This window comes from Chiloscyllium punctatum, chromosome 45, assembly GCF_047496795.1.
Source record: "Chiloscyllium punctatum isolate Juve2018m chromosome 45, sChiPun1.3, whole genome shotgun sequence".
Lineage (NCBI taxonomy): Eukaryota > Metazoa > Chordata > Chondrichthyes > Orectolobiformes > Hemiscylliidae > Chiloscyllium > Chiloscyllium punctatum.
In genome coordinates this window covers 53,206,082-53,224,138 of record NC_092783.1, presented here as the reverse complement: position 1 = coordinate 53,224,138, position 18,057 = coordinate 53,206,082, and the positions used below count along the sequence as shown (strand labels likewise).

At 42.8% G+C, this 18,057-nt stretch overlaps 1 protein-coding gene across 1 annotated transcript in view; it reads right to left on the bottom strand.

The window, feature by feature from the left end:
* Positions 1-1,317: 1,317 nt before the first annotated feature.
* Positions 1,318-18,057, bottom strand: part of LOC140467123 (polymeric immunoglobulin receptor-like) — a 48,951-nt gene continuing 32,211 nt past the window's right edge. Inside the window, 4 exon segments of the mRNA XM_072563190.1 lie at positions 1,318-1,502; positions 6,300-6,623; positions 6,758-7,075; positions 9,237-9,302. Of these exon segments, the coding sequence (XP_072419291.1) occupies positions 1,318-1,502; positions 6,300-6,623; positions 6,758-7,075; positions 9,237-9,302 (893 nt within the window).

Here is an 18,057-nt window from a genome sequence, read left to right as displayed (position 1 = left end):
CAGAGATAACCACCCTGGATATCCTGCTTTTCAGCCTTCTTCCTAGTTCTCTGAAGTCCCGCTGTAGTATGTTCCTCCTCTTCTTCCCCACATCACTTGTGCCGACATATACCACCATCTCTGGTTCTTCACCTTCCCCCTTGTGGATTTCCTGCACTCTGTCTGCGATGTCCTTAATCCTGGCACCAGGAAGGCAACAGACCATCCTTAAATCCCGCCTGTTGCCTCAGAAACCCCGTTCAGTTCCTCTCACTATGGAATCCCCGATCACCGCGGCTCTGTGCGATGTGTTATTCCTCGGCTCTGCCTCCATGCTAACTTTTGATTGACAGCCCTGGCCGCCTCGTGGACTGGCAGTGTCATCTGTCTCTACTGTTTCCAAAAGATTCAACTTGTTCCTGACAGGTACTTCCCCCGCGGTCTCTTGCACCTGTCTCCTCTCTGCCTTTCTAATCATCTGCTCTCTTCTGCTCTCTTCTGGTTTGGAGAAGAAGGAGAAGGTGACAGAGAATGGAGTGTCACTGGCAGTGATACACCAGATACCCTGGCTCAACAAAATGTGTCACTTCTTTGAAACATACATTACCATAAGGTTAGATGAATAAAGAAGCATTTCACCTGGGACTTGGCAGACAGATAATTGGTATTTCATGCTACGAATATACAATAACATAAATAGAAACATTGTAAATGTTATGGCATGGAAATTGAACCCCTTTGCTCATTAAAACTAAGATTAAAACACCCAGAAAAGCTCACCAGTAAGGAAGAGAACATAATAACATTGTATGAAATGAGTGACCATTGACATTCTGATAAATTATCGTCAAAAATTGAAACTTATTGTAAGCCGTTAAATGAAATCACTTATTCTCACTGGAATCAATGCTGATAGAAACATTGACAATGAAATTGTTCTACCTTTTCCTGACAGACTTGGGTCCTGACGATGTTCCTGTTGCTGTTGGTGATTTTGTTGTGGATGTTGTTGGTGATTTTGTTGAGGATTTGTCACAAGTATATTCCCTTCCTGTTGAGACATAAGGTAATATTCAGCTTCATCTGAGTCTCAGTTACAGACAACCAAGAGAGCACTCTTCATCAATGTAACCTCAGGACGTGTTGTGAATAATGGATTTTGTTGAATTCATTTTGCTATAACTCTCCCTGTCTGGAGAGACATGGTAATGATCTAGTTTGCATACAATTTGTATTTGTTCCTTGCCTGGACATTCTTGCTCCTGCAATCGTATTCAAGCATTTGATAGCCTGAGGTTGGATGGGACTATATTACTAAGATCTCCTTTCTCCTCATTGTCAAACGTAAAAGAAAGTTCCAGCCACTGAGCTGGTCACTGCCCCCGCTGGACAATGTATTCCTGGGGGATCCAGCAGCCCCTGCTCTGTCCTGTAATATCCTGTGATTGCTGGGTGAGCTTCCACTGGGAGTTTTGCCTCCACTATGGTATTTAGACCCAATGATGTAGTCTTTACATCAGCTCCTGTCACATGAGAACAAAATGTGGATGTTGTCATACTGACAAATCAAAAGACATTGATAACAGCATCTGGCCTAAACATATCTCACAGCCACAGACACTTCAGGGTCTGGGCTGAAACTGAGGTAATCAGTTACAAACCCTAACACATTTCCATCACCATGTCATGCCTGATGTGACCCTGACTAAGATGGAGTCTGATACCATTATCCCCTCAGGTCACATGCCATGATACACACAAGCTGTGAGCTGAGAAGGTATGGCAAAAGATGAATGGGCAGCGCACAACAATCCCAGTTGGAGAACACTTCAGTGCTCCAGGACATTCAGCCTCCGACGTTCAGGTGACCATCTTCCAAGGCGGACTTTCGGACAGGCAGCAGTGAGAATTGGCAAGCAGAAGCTGATAGCTAAGTTCCATACCCAAAGGGAGGGCCTCAATCGGGACCTTAGATTCATGTCACATTACAGGTGACCACCATTGCACTATACACACACACAGATACTCCTATGCACACACACACACAGACACACACACACACAGGCACTCCAAACACACGGACACACATATACACAGACACTCACACGTACCCCTACAGACACACACACTTTCACATGCATCCTCTCACAGGCTTATACCACTTTACAGTCACATACACACATATACACTCTCTCTCATAGACGCTCAGAACCCCTCACCCCAGACACACACACACACTCCAACTGACACACACACTCCCACACTTACACATGCACCCCCTCACAGACTTAGACACTCTACACTCACATACACAGACACATATACACTCTCTCACACTCACATCACCCCCCCACCTCCACCCCAGACACACACACACACACGCACATATATGTGGGTGAATTTGTACTGACAGAGTTACATTGCTCAAAAACTGCATGAATTCATGTAAGACTCTATAAACTCACTTTTTAGATTAGAATCAGTCTAAACATTATGGCATAGACAGGGATCAAAGCAGTCTAACACCTTCAACATATTGCCTGGATAACACCAATTGTTACAGTTAACCTGAGAATACAACTTTTAAAAAAATGTTTTTTGATTTACACATGAAAGAAGTGAAACTATCATGATATTCAAACAGATAAAAGACTCAACAGACAATCAAGGTATTTTTCAATGTATAATTTCAGTTACATTACACTGTAAACTTTTGCCATCAATTCTGTGCCTTCCAATTGTGTCCTCCTTAACCACCTGATGAAGGAGCGGTGCTCCGAAAGCTAGTGCTTCCAATTAAACCTGTTGGACGAGAACCTGGTGTTGTGTGGTTTTTAACTGTACACCCCAGTCCAATACCGGCATCTCCAAAAGCTGTGAGATGTAACACAAAGTTGGAGCACAGCATTTCTGCATTTTCTGGAGCTTTATTACAATTTTGCCCATTTTCAAAAATAAATTAACACCTTGCCCAAAATTGTTCAAATATCAAAGAGTCGTAATGTGATGAAGTGCAATTATTTGTAAATATGGAAGAACATTAACCAATGAGCAGTTTGAATAAACATTGAATAGGTGTGTCAGCCTCAATGTTTGTATAAAACCTACTGATGCTGCTGATTTATATCATGTAACTCCAGCCCCTCTCTGCTACACTGGGAACTGAGACATGAACAATTTCACTGGGTTTTGTTCCCTGAGTATTTGAGGCTGTGCAGTAATATAGATGATGTTGTTGTGTGAAGGATTGACAATGTAGATCCAGTTTGTTGGTGTCAGAGATCATTGAATCGGGAAATGGGGTCTTCTCAAACCATGTGTGGTGAATGGGACGGGATCCCCAGGCAGACTCACAGCAAACTCTCACTGAAGCCCCAGAATATGAGACATTTGGCTGTGACTAAAATTGAAGTCCAGGAACAGTCTTTGGGAAACAAACATTTATTGGAAAACGGACTGTAATTGAAAAGCCAAAAACCCCAAGACTTTGCCCTTCCCTGTCCCAATTCAGTGTCATACCTTCATATGCCACAGAAATAGACCCTTCGGTTTAATATGTCTGTGCAGAACAAGTTTCTCAAAATAAACCAGTCCCACTTGCCTGCATTTGGCTCATATCCCTCCAAATCTCTCTTATTCATGTACTGATCCAAATCTTTTTAATGTTGCAACTGACCACCCTCTGTGTGAACACGTTGCCCCTCAGGTTCCTTTCACAGTTTCCTCCTCTCACCTTGAAAACATGACCCCTCACTTTGAGCTCTCCCAGCCTAGAGAAAGAAATCTTTGCTAAACACCTTATCCATACCCCTCATGATATTATAAACCTCGCTAAAGTCACCTCCCAACCTCCTCTGCTCCAGGGGAAAAAGTCCCAGCCTATCCTTTTCACTCAACCCCTCAAGTCACAGCAACATCTCAGTAGATCTTTTCTGAAACCTCTTCAATTTAATAAAACCTTCCTGAAGCAGGGTGACTCGAACTGTACACACAAAACCAAAAGTGGCCTCACCATCATTCTGTACAAGCTCAACGTGATGTTCCAACTCCTACACTCAATGGTCTGAGCAATGATGGTCAGCATTCTAAATACCTTCTTAACCACCCTCTCTACTTGTGATGCAAATGTCAAAGATCCCAGTGTCTGTCTGTTCAACAGCACTACTCAATTAAAAGGGTCCTACTTTTAATTGTATAAGTCCCATCCTGTTTTGTTGAACTAAAAGGATATACCTCACATTGAACAAAATGAACTCCATCTGGCACTCCTCAGCCCATTGATCCAATTGATCAGTCGTTAAACTGGTTCAATGGGGATGGAGACATCAACCATCACTATCAATCCCGAGCCGTATGTCTAGCTGTCTCCTTGGAGAGGGGAACAACTATCATTCAGACTCAGGCTCAGCACTCAGTGTCTGCTGGATATGAGCCACTGGCAAGAAGATTCAGGATGTGGAGGGACTGCTGTTGGGCTGGGGTGGACAAAATTGGAAACCACACAACACCAGGTTATAGTCCAAGAGGTTTATTTGAAAATACAAGCTTACAGAGCACTGCTCCTTTGTCAGGAAGCCAGTGGGGCAGGATACGTAGGGCACAGGATTTAAAAGTAAAAGATCAAAGTGTCACATGACGGATGCAATGTATTAGAGAAACTGAGATTGCTGATAAGTCTGTAATCACCTAGAATGGGAAGGCAGGTTTCCATTGATTAATATGTAAATCCCAGAATTTCTCTTAAGTCACAGTCCCGATATATCTTAAGGTTTTATCAGTAAATAAAAAAAAGTGACATCTCAGCTCAGACAATACATTACAGGGATGAGGTTAGAGTCTGTGTCCCAAACTGGAGTCAGACTGTCTTTTTGGAAAGTAGGAATTTATAAACTATCACCTTAATTGACTGCCTTCAGATTTATGCTGTTTGAACAAAATAGAATGTAAATTCACTCCACAGACTTGAATGTGTATTTGAATGTGTGCACATGTGTGTGTGTGTGTAGTGTGGGAGGATGAGGGAGAGAGGGAGAGGGAGGCTGTGAGTGTCTGTATTTGAGGGAAAGAGAGACAGAGTGCATAGGTGTGACAGTGTGTGTGTGAGTGAGAAAGAGAGAGAGAGGCGCAAGACAGAGTGTGTGAAAACTCAGGGGAAATGTTGGCCCTGTCATAACTCCATTATAACGTCTGAAATAAAGGCAGTGAGCCTGAAGCGTGGAGAGAACAGCTGGAGGAGTGTGAGGGTGGGGAGAAAGTAGCATAGAGTACAATGGGTGAGTGGGGGAGGGGATGAAGGTGATAGGTCAGGGAGGAGAGGGTAGAGTGGATAGGTGGAAAAGAAGATAGGCAGGTAGGACGAGTCCGGACAAGTCATGGGGACAGTGCTGAGCTGGAAGTTTGGAACTAAGGTGAGGTGGGGGAGGAGAAATGAGGAAACTGTTGAAGTCCACATTGATGCCCTGGGGTTGAAGTGTTCCGAGGCGGAAGATGAGGCGTTCTTCCTCCAGGCGTCCAGTGGTGAGGGATCGGCAGTGAAGGAGGCCCAGGACCTCCATGTCCTCAGCAGAGTGGGAGGGGGAGTTGAAATATTGGGCCAAGGGGCGGTGTGGTTGATTGGTGCGGGTCTCCCGGAGATGTTCCCTAAAGCGCTCTGCTAGGAGGCGCCCAGTCTCCCCAATGTAGAGGAGACCGCATCGGGAGAAACGGATACAATAAATGATATTTGTGGATGTGCAAGTAAAACAAGTATATCTGATCAGTGACTTATACAGGAAGAAAATTGACCAAGTGTTGAAGGATATTTGATCTTTAATCTGTCAATAATTGTTTCTTTCCCACAGAAGCTGTCTCTGTTCTTGGAATGCAGCAATATCTAGAAATTAATTTGCATGCAAGCAAAAACATTGAAATAATTCTCTCAAAAATCTGGTTGTGTTTAATAACATTGATTGAGGAATGAATGCTTGCTCAGACACCAGGAGAACCTCTATTCTGTAAATAGTTTACAAATGATGCCATTCCTAAAGGGGGAACAGGTTCTCAGTTTGTCACCTCATCGACACTGTCTCACCTGCCACAGCACAGCATTACTTCTCCCTACTAGGCAGTGGGATCCAGCTGAATTTTAACCCCGAAGGGGAACTGGAACCCCCAACATGCTGGCATCAACATGCTGTGGATAGTATTTTATGCACCTGTTTATTTTCCAACTGCAGGACAGAGTATTGGTTTAAATCAGAACAGACAATGAAACAAGTGGAGTGCATTTTATAACTTACAGTTTGGCAGAGTGAGATATTAAACATGTGCATCACACTTACCGATGCCATTGGTTTTTATTTTATAACTGCAGTTCTTCTCTGTTACATTGTTGATTGACACATGAACAATTTCACTTGGTTTTGTTCCCTGAGTATTTGAGGCTGTGCAGTAATATTGATGATGTTGCTGTGAGAAGGATTGACAATGTAGCTCCAGTTTATTGGTATCAGAGATCTTTGAATCTTGAGATGGGGTCTTCTCAGACCATGTGTAGTGAATGGGGAGAGATCCCCGGGCAGAATCACAGGAGACTGTCACTGAGCCCCCAGAACATGAGACAGTAAATGGGGATAAATATCGAAGTCCAGGAACAGAGACAGCTTCTGTGGGGAAGAAACAATTATTGAGAGATCAAAGATCAAATATCCTTCAATACTTGGCTAGTTTTCTTCCTGGAGAAAACACTGATCAGACATATCAGCTGAGAGTAATTTTAAAAAATCACTGAAACATTTACCGTCAGAGATGTGCAGCTCTACATTAAACATTGGATCAAGGCCAGGAGCCTCAATCCCACAGCTGTACCATCCTGCATCTCCCCATTGAAGATTCTTGATTGTGACAAGAAATATTCCTTGTGTTTTGTTATCAGTGATTGATATTCTCCCATTTGGCCAATTTGACGTTGCTATAAACTTACACTGACGAGTCCATCCTTGACACCAATATTTTGTGTTTGATTGGTACCACCGTGCTTCGTAGTGACAAGATATTGTGATCGCTCTTCCCAAAATTCCCGTTACGTGTTTCTCTGCCCATAAAGCATCTGAAACGGAGGAGACAATATTTCAGAAATTTGACTGGTAAAAACTCCTTAATACATTTTAATCAGCTCCATTGCATCTAGCTCATGGTGAAGTTAATCCCTTATCAAAGCGTCAGGCTGTTCCAAATTCCCACGGAATGATTGAAACAGTCAGAATATTTTCTTTCCCCACTGGTCGAGCTTTGGGACAATCTTGAAATTGGGTTTGTGCTGCCTGCTGTGGGCTCTAACTCCACCGTGTGTGACATCATCGAAATGTTGTCCCCCTGGAGAGCAGCCTGAGTGACAGGCCTGGATTGGAGTCAGCTGAGGATCGGTGAAAGGAGGGCACAGGTGCTGAATGGTCCTTACTGTGACTGGAGGAGAAGGGGCTGTGTGTAGACTTATGGTGGGCTCAGGGGCTATATTTCCAAAGCTCATGGGGCAGATACAACAGGTGACCCAGGATGATGATGGGAGACCTCAAATGGGAGAAGAAGAGAATTGAAGTTCAGCAAGAGATGGTTCACAATGGGAGAGAGACATCAATGTGCAGGATCTTGAGGGCAGTAAAGGCAGGATGGTTTGTAATCACACATTGTTGTCAGTGTGAGGAGAGAAAAATAACAGAATTATTTACTGACTTTTCCTGAGTGATGCTTAATGAGAAAATGTTTAAATTGCTGACACATTGTGTCCCGGTGTGGAAGAGGAGCAGCCTGTTGATGACGTGGTAAATTTACTTCAATAAATAGTAGACTAACGGGCTTGTTGGGAGAACCGTCCTTTGTGTGGGAAGAATTCTCAAACAAAATGACAAAAGGGGTTTTCAACCTCAGTGAAGAGATGGAGAAGAGAGAAGAAAGGGAGGAAGATACATGAATGATGAAAGGTGATGAAAGCCAGGAAACAGAGACCTTATTGGATAAAGGAAGCTTTGAAAGAAAGAGAATTGTGAAACCAGAGGGATGCACACTTCAGGTTTCTATCTGTGAAGTATTCTGCATGAAGTTGGTGGGTCAGAGCCACAACATGTTTCAGGAAGGTTTCATGGAACAGAATTCATTGTGTTGTAGCCGAGAGTCATGCAACATGGGAATTTTAATCTTGAGTGTTTCAAAATCATTAGTGGAGAGATTGCAGTGAAGAACAATACTTTGATTGCAGTGTTACATTGTAACATGGAAACCAATGGGATTGAAAGATAGTAAACAGCCTGATTCAACTTAGACAGAAAGGAAAAAAAGCTTTGTTATGCAAAGAGAAGTGTAAAACGTCCATCTGCTTTTGTGACTGAGGCTCACAGATGAAAACTTAATGAACTGCATTTCTAAACTAAAATAACAGAAATAAAAGCCAACTCAAGATGTTTTGTTTGAGGGCTTATTTCCACCCCAGTTTTAGTGGTTACTGAACATTGAAAATTTTGGGCAAATTAAGATAATTATGATGCTTTATTTTTGATTTGATATCAACATTATTTGTCCTTTTTATTTAATTGATAATTAATGCTGCTCTGAAGTATTTGGGGACTCTGCCACTTGGGATGATGATATGTTCAGGAGAGGCAGTACATTTTGTAATGTTGTACAGGTATGCATGGGGCAGACAAAGCACATGCTGTGTCTGTTTTCTGCAGCTTATCACTTGCCTGAGTTGTTGCAATGTGAAGGGTGGCAACCTGCATTGAAGAACCATGACTTGGAATCTCAGCCAGTCCTGCTCCCTGCCCTGGGCATGTTGGAAAGATTTGCAGGTTGATAATAAACCTGTTTGGGTTTGTGAGAATACACATGCCTTTGCAAAATGTGCTGAATGAGAATCAAACTCTCAGCATTTGACATGGCAATAACAATGTTACCCATTGTGTCACAACCTCTGCCTTTATCCCTTCATACATCTTCAGCAATTTAAACATTTCCACTGCAATATCCACACACTGGACTTCAAGAAACATTGGATTAGTGGTGCTGGAAGAGCACAGCAGTTCAGGCAGAATCCGAGCAGCGAAATCGACGTTTTGGACAAAAGCCCTTCACGTCGATTTCACTGCTCGTAGGATGCTCCCTGAACTGCTGTGCTCTTCCAGCACCACTAATCCAGTATTTGGTTTTCAGCATCTGCAGTCATTCTTTTTACCTTCAAGAAACATTGGTTATCTGATTATACAACTCAGATGATCACTCACCGGGAATGGAACAGATGAGGAGAATCAATGTCCACATTGATTTATTCACAAAGTTCATGATGTCAGTCTCTCAGCTCTGTTTCTCACTTTGAAATAAGTGTGGACTGCAATGTCTACATGAAGTTAAATGAGTAAGAGGATATCGGAAACCAGCTTCTGAGACCACGGTGAGCCAGAGGGTGTTATTTAACCCTAAAGACATTTTTCTTCGATCAGTTATATTCAATAGAAGAACTAACTTCATATTCATTGAAACAATAGAAAATTCTGAAATCAAGACAGTTAATGCATTAGGTGCAAGGTAATGTTGACCCAAGCTTAGTATTTATCGTGAAATCTCAGGTGAATGATAACTAGCTTATTCTCTTATGTTCTCAAATTTCAACAATAATTTTTGGCAAATATAGATTTCTTTTCCAAAAACTAATCATGCAGCTAAAAAAGAACTGTTTTGAACATTTTGTCTGTTTGCAGAATCTGCCTCCTGTTAGTGTTGAATAATTATTGTGTCAGGACCTGAACTCCTAGATATGCCGGAGAAGGACATCCTCTGTTCGATTTCCACTAGATCCAAGTAAACAAGACATGCGGCCGACTTCAGGCAGAGAAAGGAACTCAACAAGAGAGCAACAATTCAGGGGGAAGTGAGCTGTGATTGAGTAACTGGGAGTGAGCTTCAATTCCAAGGTGAGGATCCCTCTGGTGAACCGACTGACATGGGGCTTTGTATTCACCAGGACATGGTTGATGATGAGTGAGTCTGGTGAACCATGCTGGGTTTCACCTTTGAGAAGATCAAAGGGACTGACACCCTTCACCAACCGTGCTCATCCCCAGCCACAATGCTGAAGGCAGTGCCCCCACCTTAACCCTTAATATGGAAGGTGAATCACTGGAGTCATTACCCAGAGACTGAACCAACGAGGACCATCGCAATGCTCTGTCTGGGAAACAGAAACAACATGTTGGGTAAACTCCTGGAGAACACTTGGAATCATTTGGGGGTTAATACCCCAATGCAAATGAAACCCCTCTGCTATCTGGTCACCAGTGTTTGAGTGTCAGAAACAGAGAGCAGAGATCCCCCAGCCCCTGAATGACATGGACACTGTAGAATCAGTTGGGAAAATAGGACCAGATTGAAAAATTAGATTCTGTGATGAAACAGTGAAGGCAGCAGTTATTAACAAAGTGAAGAATATCTGATCTAATTGTCTGGGATCCTGTAAAGTGACTTGCTCAGTGTCAAAGCCATATCCTGGTAGACAGACACTCAGCAGTTTTTAAAAGACCGTTCTTCTGAGACAAACAATTGCAGGACCTGGAGCTGCCACAAATCCCCTCCCCCATTCGGATGGATGTCCCATTTGCTCTGGAATGGTGCAGTGACCCACCCACAACATGGACATGAGCCTGTCCCAGGATGTTTCCTTCCCAGAGATTGTGATCAAAGGGCTGGGTCTGAAAACTCTCAGTACAGCCTTGAATGACCCAGAGTGAGCCACCCACAATCTCCTGTTTATTAACACTTATTCTCATTATACATCCATGGGTATCTATCACACATTCCCCTTGATAATATTCGCATTTTTCTCATAGTGCCAAACGACAATGAACATCCAACTATGCAACAAGTGTGGAAACTTTTTTTTTACACCTCAACTTCTCAGAAATGGACAGCACAGTGTCTCAGTGGTTAACATTGCTGTCTCACAGCCCCAGTTCCCTGGGTTCGTTTCAAACCTTGGGTGACTGTCTGTGTATATTTTGCACATTTTCCATCTGTCTGTGTGGGTTTCCTCAAGTTGCTAAAGTTTTTTTCCCACCGTCTACCCATATGCAGGTTAGGTGGAATGGTCATGCTGAATTGCCCGTTGTGTCTAGGGATGTGCAGTGTCAGTGGGTTAGCCATGGGAAATGTGTGGCTATGGGAACAGAGTGGGGTTCTGGGTCTAGTGGGAAGTTCTTCAGATGGCTGGTGCAGACCAGATGGGCCAAATGGCCTCTTTCTGCACTGTAGGGATTCTAGAATTCTCAGTTACATTCCTCATTGACCAGGAACCTGTTTGAGGGTTTAATGGAATGAGCCCAAACTGAATGTGTGTTCATTTACAATGAGCCATTCACGTGCACCATGCTGCTGATAGAACCATTTTTAGAAATAAAGTAATTTTGGGGGAAAAATTATTTTACCAGATTTAAATTTTAATTTGATAACATTTTAAAATTATTCAATTCCTTTGAAGTTAACTTGAATTGTAAGGTGTGGGATAGAAGTTCAAATTATTCCAGAATGATAGGTGGATTTGCAGTTTTCTAAATAGAGTGAGCTGAGAAGCACATTCATTTCTTTCCAAACCTTGTCATTAGTGTGTTATTGAATATGGCAAGTTGGATTCATACAGCATCTTCAAAAATGTAAAACTGGAGGAGAGGTGTAGATGAGTGTAAGTTGGAAGATTCAAGGCCAGCTGGAATGATGTTGGAATGATTGAGCGTGAAGCTAACAACATCACGGATGAGTTGATGTGCTTATGGGTGTGAGGGAGAGAGTGTGTACATATATAGAACACAGAATATAGAACGTTACAGCACACTAAGTGCTCTTCAGCCCTCGATTTTGTGCTGACCTGCGAAACTAATCTGATTCCCATCTAATCTCCACCGTTCCATTATTATCAGTGTGTATGTCCAATGCCCGTTTAACTGCCCTCAATATGGACGAGTCCACTACTGTTATAGGCAGGCCGTTCCACATCCCGACTACTCTCTGACTGAAGAAACTACCCCTATATTTGTCGCGAATCTATCACCCCTCAATTTAAAACTATGTCCCCTCGTGTTAGCCATCACCATCCAGGAAAAAGGCTCTCAATGTCCACCTTATTTAAAGCTCTGATTATCGTATATGAGCACTAGTCGGGGTGCAGAATTCTGGCGGTGAGTCACTGTGATAGACATCTCCCTCCCAATGACAAAGTTCATGAACTTTTTGAAGGCTTTTGGAAGAGTTTGTTAATGTCCCCCGTTATAACACTTGATGATATATTCCTTGACTCTTGAGTTATTTGTCACACAGTTCCAGGACTATCTGGAATGTTCCGTGCTGTAGGTACGTTAGCTCCAGTTTACAGCAGTTTAAATGATAACTCTTTTTTCTGGTCCTTTGCAATGTGCCCTGTAGATTAATTGACAAAGCTTCTCTCAATTTTTCGGTAAAAGCAATGACTGCAGATGCTGGAAACCAGATTCGGGTTAGTGGTGCTGGAAGAGCACAGCAGTTCAGGCAGCATCCAAGTAGCTTTGAAATCGACGTTTCGGGCACAAAAAGGCCTGTGCCCGAAACATCGATTTCAAAGCTACTTGGATGCTGCCTGAACTGCTGTGCTCTTCCAGCACCACTAATCCATTGTCTCAGTTTTTGCCTGTCCTAGGGAGAGGTATATACCACAGGGTAAGAAATATAGCAGGGGGCAAGTCAATTAAAATATGATTAGACAAGATTGAAGATACATAGGATGGGGAAGGAAACTTCAAGGGATGGGCACAATTGAAATGCGGAGCTTATTCAAGGAACAACTACTGTGGATCCTTGATAAGTATGTACTTGTCAGGCAGGGAGGAAGTTGTTGAGTGCAGGAGCTGAGGTTTACTAAGAAATTTGAATATCTTAGCAAGACGAAGATGAAGGCATATGTTCGGATGAGATGTGATGGCTCAGTTAGGGCGCTTGAGAGTGTCAGGGTAGTCAGGGAAGACCTAAAGTCAGAGATAAGAAGAGCCAGGTGGAGACATGAGAAGTTGTTGGCGTATAGGATCAAGGAAAACCCTTAGGCTATCTACAGCTCTATCAGGAATAAAAGAACAACTGGAGCGAGATGAGGGTGAATCAAGGCTAGTGGGGGAATTGGTGCATGGAGTCATTTGAGATAGGAAAACCACTAAATGATTAATTTTCATCAGTATTCACAATGGATAAAGACAATGTTGTTGAGGAGAATACTGAGATACAGACTGCTAGACTGGATGGGATTGAGTTTGGCAAGGGTGGGGTGTTAGCAATTCTGGAAAGTGTAAGAATAGATGCGTCCTGGGCCAGATGGAATTTCTCTGTGGATTCTCTGGGAAGCTGGGGAGGAGATTGCTGACCCTTTGGCTTTGATCTTTATGTCATCATTATCTCCAGGAATAGTACCTGAAGACTGGAGGATAGTAAATGCTGTTCCATTGTACAAAAAGAGAGGAGAGACCACCCTGGTAATTATAGACCAGTGAGCCTTACTTCAGTTGTCAGTACAGTGTTGGAAAGGGTTATAAGAGATAGGATCCATAATCATCCAGAAGGGAATAAGGTGATTAGGGATAGTCAACACTAACACAGTTTGTGAAGGGTAGGTCATGCCTCACAAACCTGATTGAGTTATTTCAAGAGGTAACAAAACAGGTGGATGAGGGTAACACAGATGATGTTGTGTATATGGATTTCAGTAAGGCATTTGAGAAGGCTCCTCACGGTAAGCCTTTGCACAAAATATAGAGGCATGGGACTGAGGGGGATTTAATGGTTTGGGTAAGAAATTGGCAAGCTGACAGAAGACTGAGGATGGTGCTTGTTGGGAAATATCCATCCTGGAGTTCAGTTACCAGTGGTGTACCACAAGGATCTGTTTTGTGTCCACTGGTGTTTGTCATCTTTATAAATGATTGGATGAGGGCATAGAAGGATGGGTTAGTAAATTTGCGGATGACACTGAATTTGGTGGCGTTGTGGATAGTGACAAAGGATATTGTATGCTACAGAGGAACATAGATAAGCTACAGAGCTGGGCTGAGAGGTGGCAAATGAAGTTTAATGTGGATAAGTGTGAGGTGATTCACTTTGGAAGGCGTAATAGGAATGCAGAGTACTGGGCTAATGGATAGATTCTCATTAGTGTAGATGAGCAGAGAGATCTCAGTGTCCACGTACATAGCTCCTTGAAAGTTGCCACATTGGTCGATAGGATTGTTAAGAAGTCATACGGCGTGTTAACTTTTATTGGTAGAGGGATTGAGTTTCAGAACCATGAGATCATGCTGCAGCTGTACAAAACTCTGGTGCGGCAGCACTTGGACTATTGCGCATAATTCTGGTCACCACATTATAGGAAGGATGTGGAAGATTTCAGAGGAGATTTACTAGGATGTTGACTGGTATAGAGGGAAGATGTTATGAGGAAATGCTGAGGGACTTGACTTTGTTTTTGTTTGAGAGAAGAAGGTTGAGAGGTGAGTTGATTGAGACATATGAGATATTCAGAGGGTGAGATAGAGTGGACAGTGAGTGCCTTTTTCCTCAGTTAGTGGTTGCCAGCATGAGAGGACATAGCTTTAAATTGAGGGGTGATAGATATAGGACAGAGGTCAGTGGTAGTTTCTTTACTCAGAGTAGTAGGGACGTGGAATGCATTGACTGCAACAGTAGATTCACCAACTTGAAGTGCATTGAAATGGTCATTGGATAGGCATATGGAAGAGAATGAAATAGTGTATGTTAGATGGGTATCAGATTGGTTTCACAGGTCAGCACAACATCGAGTACTGAAGGGCCTGTACTGCGCTGTAATGTTCTATGTTCTATGTTCCTCTTTGAAATTTGTAAACTACATCACATTCAGACAGGACCCCTATAAATCTGTCCACTCTTTGTTCCATCCACATCAAACAATGTCCTTCAAATGGACCAGGACCCACAACATTAGCCTTCAGTAAGTCCTGTCCCAGGGCAGCTCTCTCTCTAATTTACAGACAAAAGTAACTAACACTGAATCTCATTGGACATCCGTGGGTATCTATCACACATCCTCGATAATATTAACACTTTTTTTCTTTTAGTGTCAAAAGACAATGAACATCAAACCACGTAACAAGTATGAAAACGTGTTTTTAACACGTTTACTTCTCAAAAATGGACAGCACAGTGTCTCAGTGGTTAGCACTGCTGCCTCACAGTCCCTGTGACCTGGGTTCAGTACAAACCGCGGGTGATTGTCTGTATGCAGTTTGTTCGTTCTCTCTGAGTCAGTGTGGGTTTACTCCAGGTGCTACAGTTTTCTCCCAATGTCTAACAATGTTTAGGTTAGGCCATGCTACATTGCCCATAATGCCCAGTGATGTACAGGCTAGGTGGATTAGCCAGGGGAAATGTGTTGCTATGGGAACAGAGTGGAGGCCTGAGACTGGGTCTGGTGGGATGTTCGTCAGATGGCTAGTGCAGACCAAATGGGCCAAATTGCCTCTTGATGCACTGTAGTGATTCTATAATTCTTAGTTACATTTCTCGTTGATCATGAACCTGTTTGATACACTGCCCCAATATATCTTAAGGCTTTATCAGTAAATGAAGAAATGACATCTCAGCTCAGACAATGTATTACAGGGATGAAGTTAGAGCATGTGTCCCAACCTGGAGTCAGACTGGTTTTATTGTGCGGGTAGGAATTTAGGAAATGTCACATTGACTGACTACCTATAGATTGTGTGCTTTTTGAACAAAATAGAAAGTATCTGCAAATACAAATTTGCAAATACAGTTCACCCCATAGACTTCTATGTGTGTGTGTTTGTGTGTCGTAAGGGAGTTTGGGGGAGAGGAGGACAGAGAAGATGTGTGTACCTGTGTGTGAGGGAGAGAGAGAGAGTGTGTGAAAATTCAGGGGAAATGTTGTCCATGTCATAAGCCCATTCGGATGTCCGAAGTGTGCCATCTTCATCCAAATGTCATCGGCACAACCAAGCACCCTGCACATTGCAGTGTATCCCCTCACAGACTGACAATTCAGTGTATGACCATTGTAACTGAGAATTGCTGTCTTCCACTGTTTGCCATGCACTGCATTACAGAAATACCAAACCCAAGTGCAACTTCAAAATTATCTTGTCTGATTAAATTCGCCTCATTAACAAGACCCTGAGGGTGAACAATGTTGTTGGCAATAATTGCTTGCGGCCATCACCTGAACTGTTTATTTTTGGACAATGAGTGACCTGTTGTTGAAGTGTAGTTTGATGCCAGTGATAGGACTGAATCAGTGGATGCATGTTGGATGCAATTGCCCCGAATAGGTTTCAAACTCATAGAATTTTACTGCAGCTCCCCTTCCCCTCCCAATATATAAATTACTGACCCCACACGCTAACTGTAATTGTTTGTCTGTCATTTTACACAGTTATTGTGCAGTGACTGGGACAGGATTGGTGAAGTGTCAACTGAGTGTCTTTGTGACAAAAACAGAAATTGCTGGAGAAACACAGCAGGTCTGGCAATGTCTGTGGAGAGAAAGCAGAGTTACTGTTTTGGGTCCATTGATTATTCTTCAGAACTATTAGTAGTTTTGATAAGGTGCTCCATATCCAGAAGACACTGGGAGTGGGGTGTTTCTGTGAATTAACAACAGACTCTACCTGTGGTGCAGAATGATCCTTCTTCCTCTCTTTATTGTTGCTGTCCCCGTGGATCCAATGACCTTTTGTAATCTCACCGTTTCAGTTCACTCTCTCTCTTGAGCCATTATGTCCCTAATTTCCCATCAGAGCCATGTCTTTGAGAATTACAAAGCCCTTTTTGGCCCTAACCCTCCCCATGTGAAGGACAAAGTGACAGTGACTTGGGATAACCCCACCTCCTGTTGTTCTCTGACGCCTCCTATGTTCTATGAGAGCCCCAGAAAGGGGGATTCAATGCTGTGTTTCCTCTTTAGATCAGACAAGACACAGGTTTCTGTGTTTAAATGTTTATTAATGTCTGCATGGGAGCTGGACATACCAATAAATGCTGAACAAATCAATTCATTCGAGCAGAAATAAACGTATCTTAATATTTGAACAGATAACAAGGTTTAGTCCAAACAAACATTTCCACACTAACTCACTTGACTCTCTACCCAACAACATTTACATTGTCTTTGTTCCAGATTAGAACACATGACTATATTATCCAATGAGATTTAAACGATGGCATGTACAGGGTGAACAGCCAAGGTCTTTTTCATCTCTAGGAGTGTCCAGACCTAGAGGGCAGAGGTAGAAGGTGAGAGGGAAATTATTTCAACATGACCTGAGGAGTAACGTTTTCATGCAGAGGGAGGTGCGTGTATGAAATGATCTGCCAGAGGAAGTGGTGGATGCTGGTACAACATTTAACAGCATGAGGTCAACATGGAGAGATGAGGCAGAACCAGTGTAGGCCATTCAGCCCCTCAAGTCTCCCTCAGTATTCACCTGGATCAGAGCAGATCTTCTGCCTGAATACCATTTTTCTTGCACTAACCCCACGTCCCTCCCTACCTTTATTACCCAGAACATTATTGATCTCTGTTTTGAATATACTCAAGGCTGGACCCTCCAGAGCTCTCTGGGGCAGAGAATTCCAACAAACCGTCACCCTCTGAGTGAAAAAGTCTTGCTAATTTCGGTCCCAAATGGTCAACCCATTCTTCTCAAACTGTGTCTCCTGCTTCGAAACCCCTCCACCCAGGGCCACCTCATTGATGGGGAACTTAGAGTGCTCAAAATCATTCGTGTAAAGGCCATGATGCTCACCTAATGTTTTCGTGTAAACATTGTGACTGAAACAGAACAAATCACCAGGAGAGTGAAGAGTACCCAGCGTATCACATCCCAGACAACGTAACTGTGTAAAACAGAAGAAATATAAAATCATTTGAAGGAAACAAGACTGGTTGATGTTTTGAACATTTATCCCATGTTTACACTGCAGTGAATTGTTGCAAAGTAATGCAGCGCAGCTCAGGGAGTTACATAGGAAAACTAAATAACAGTTTAA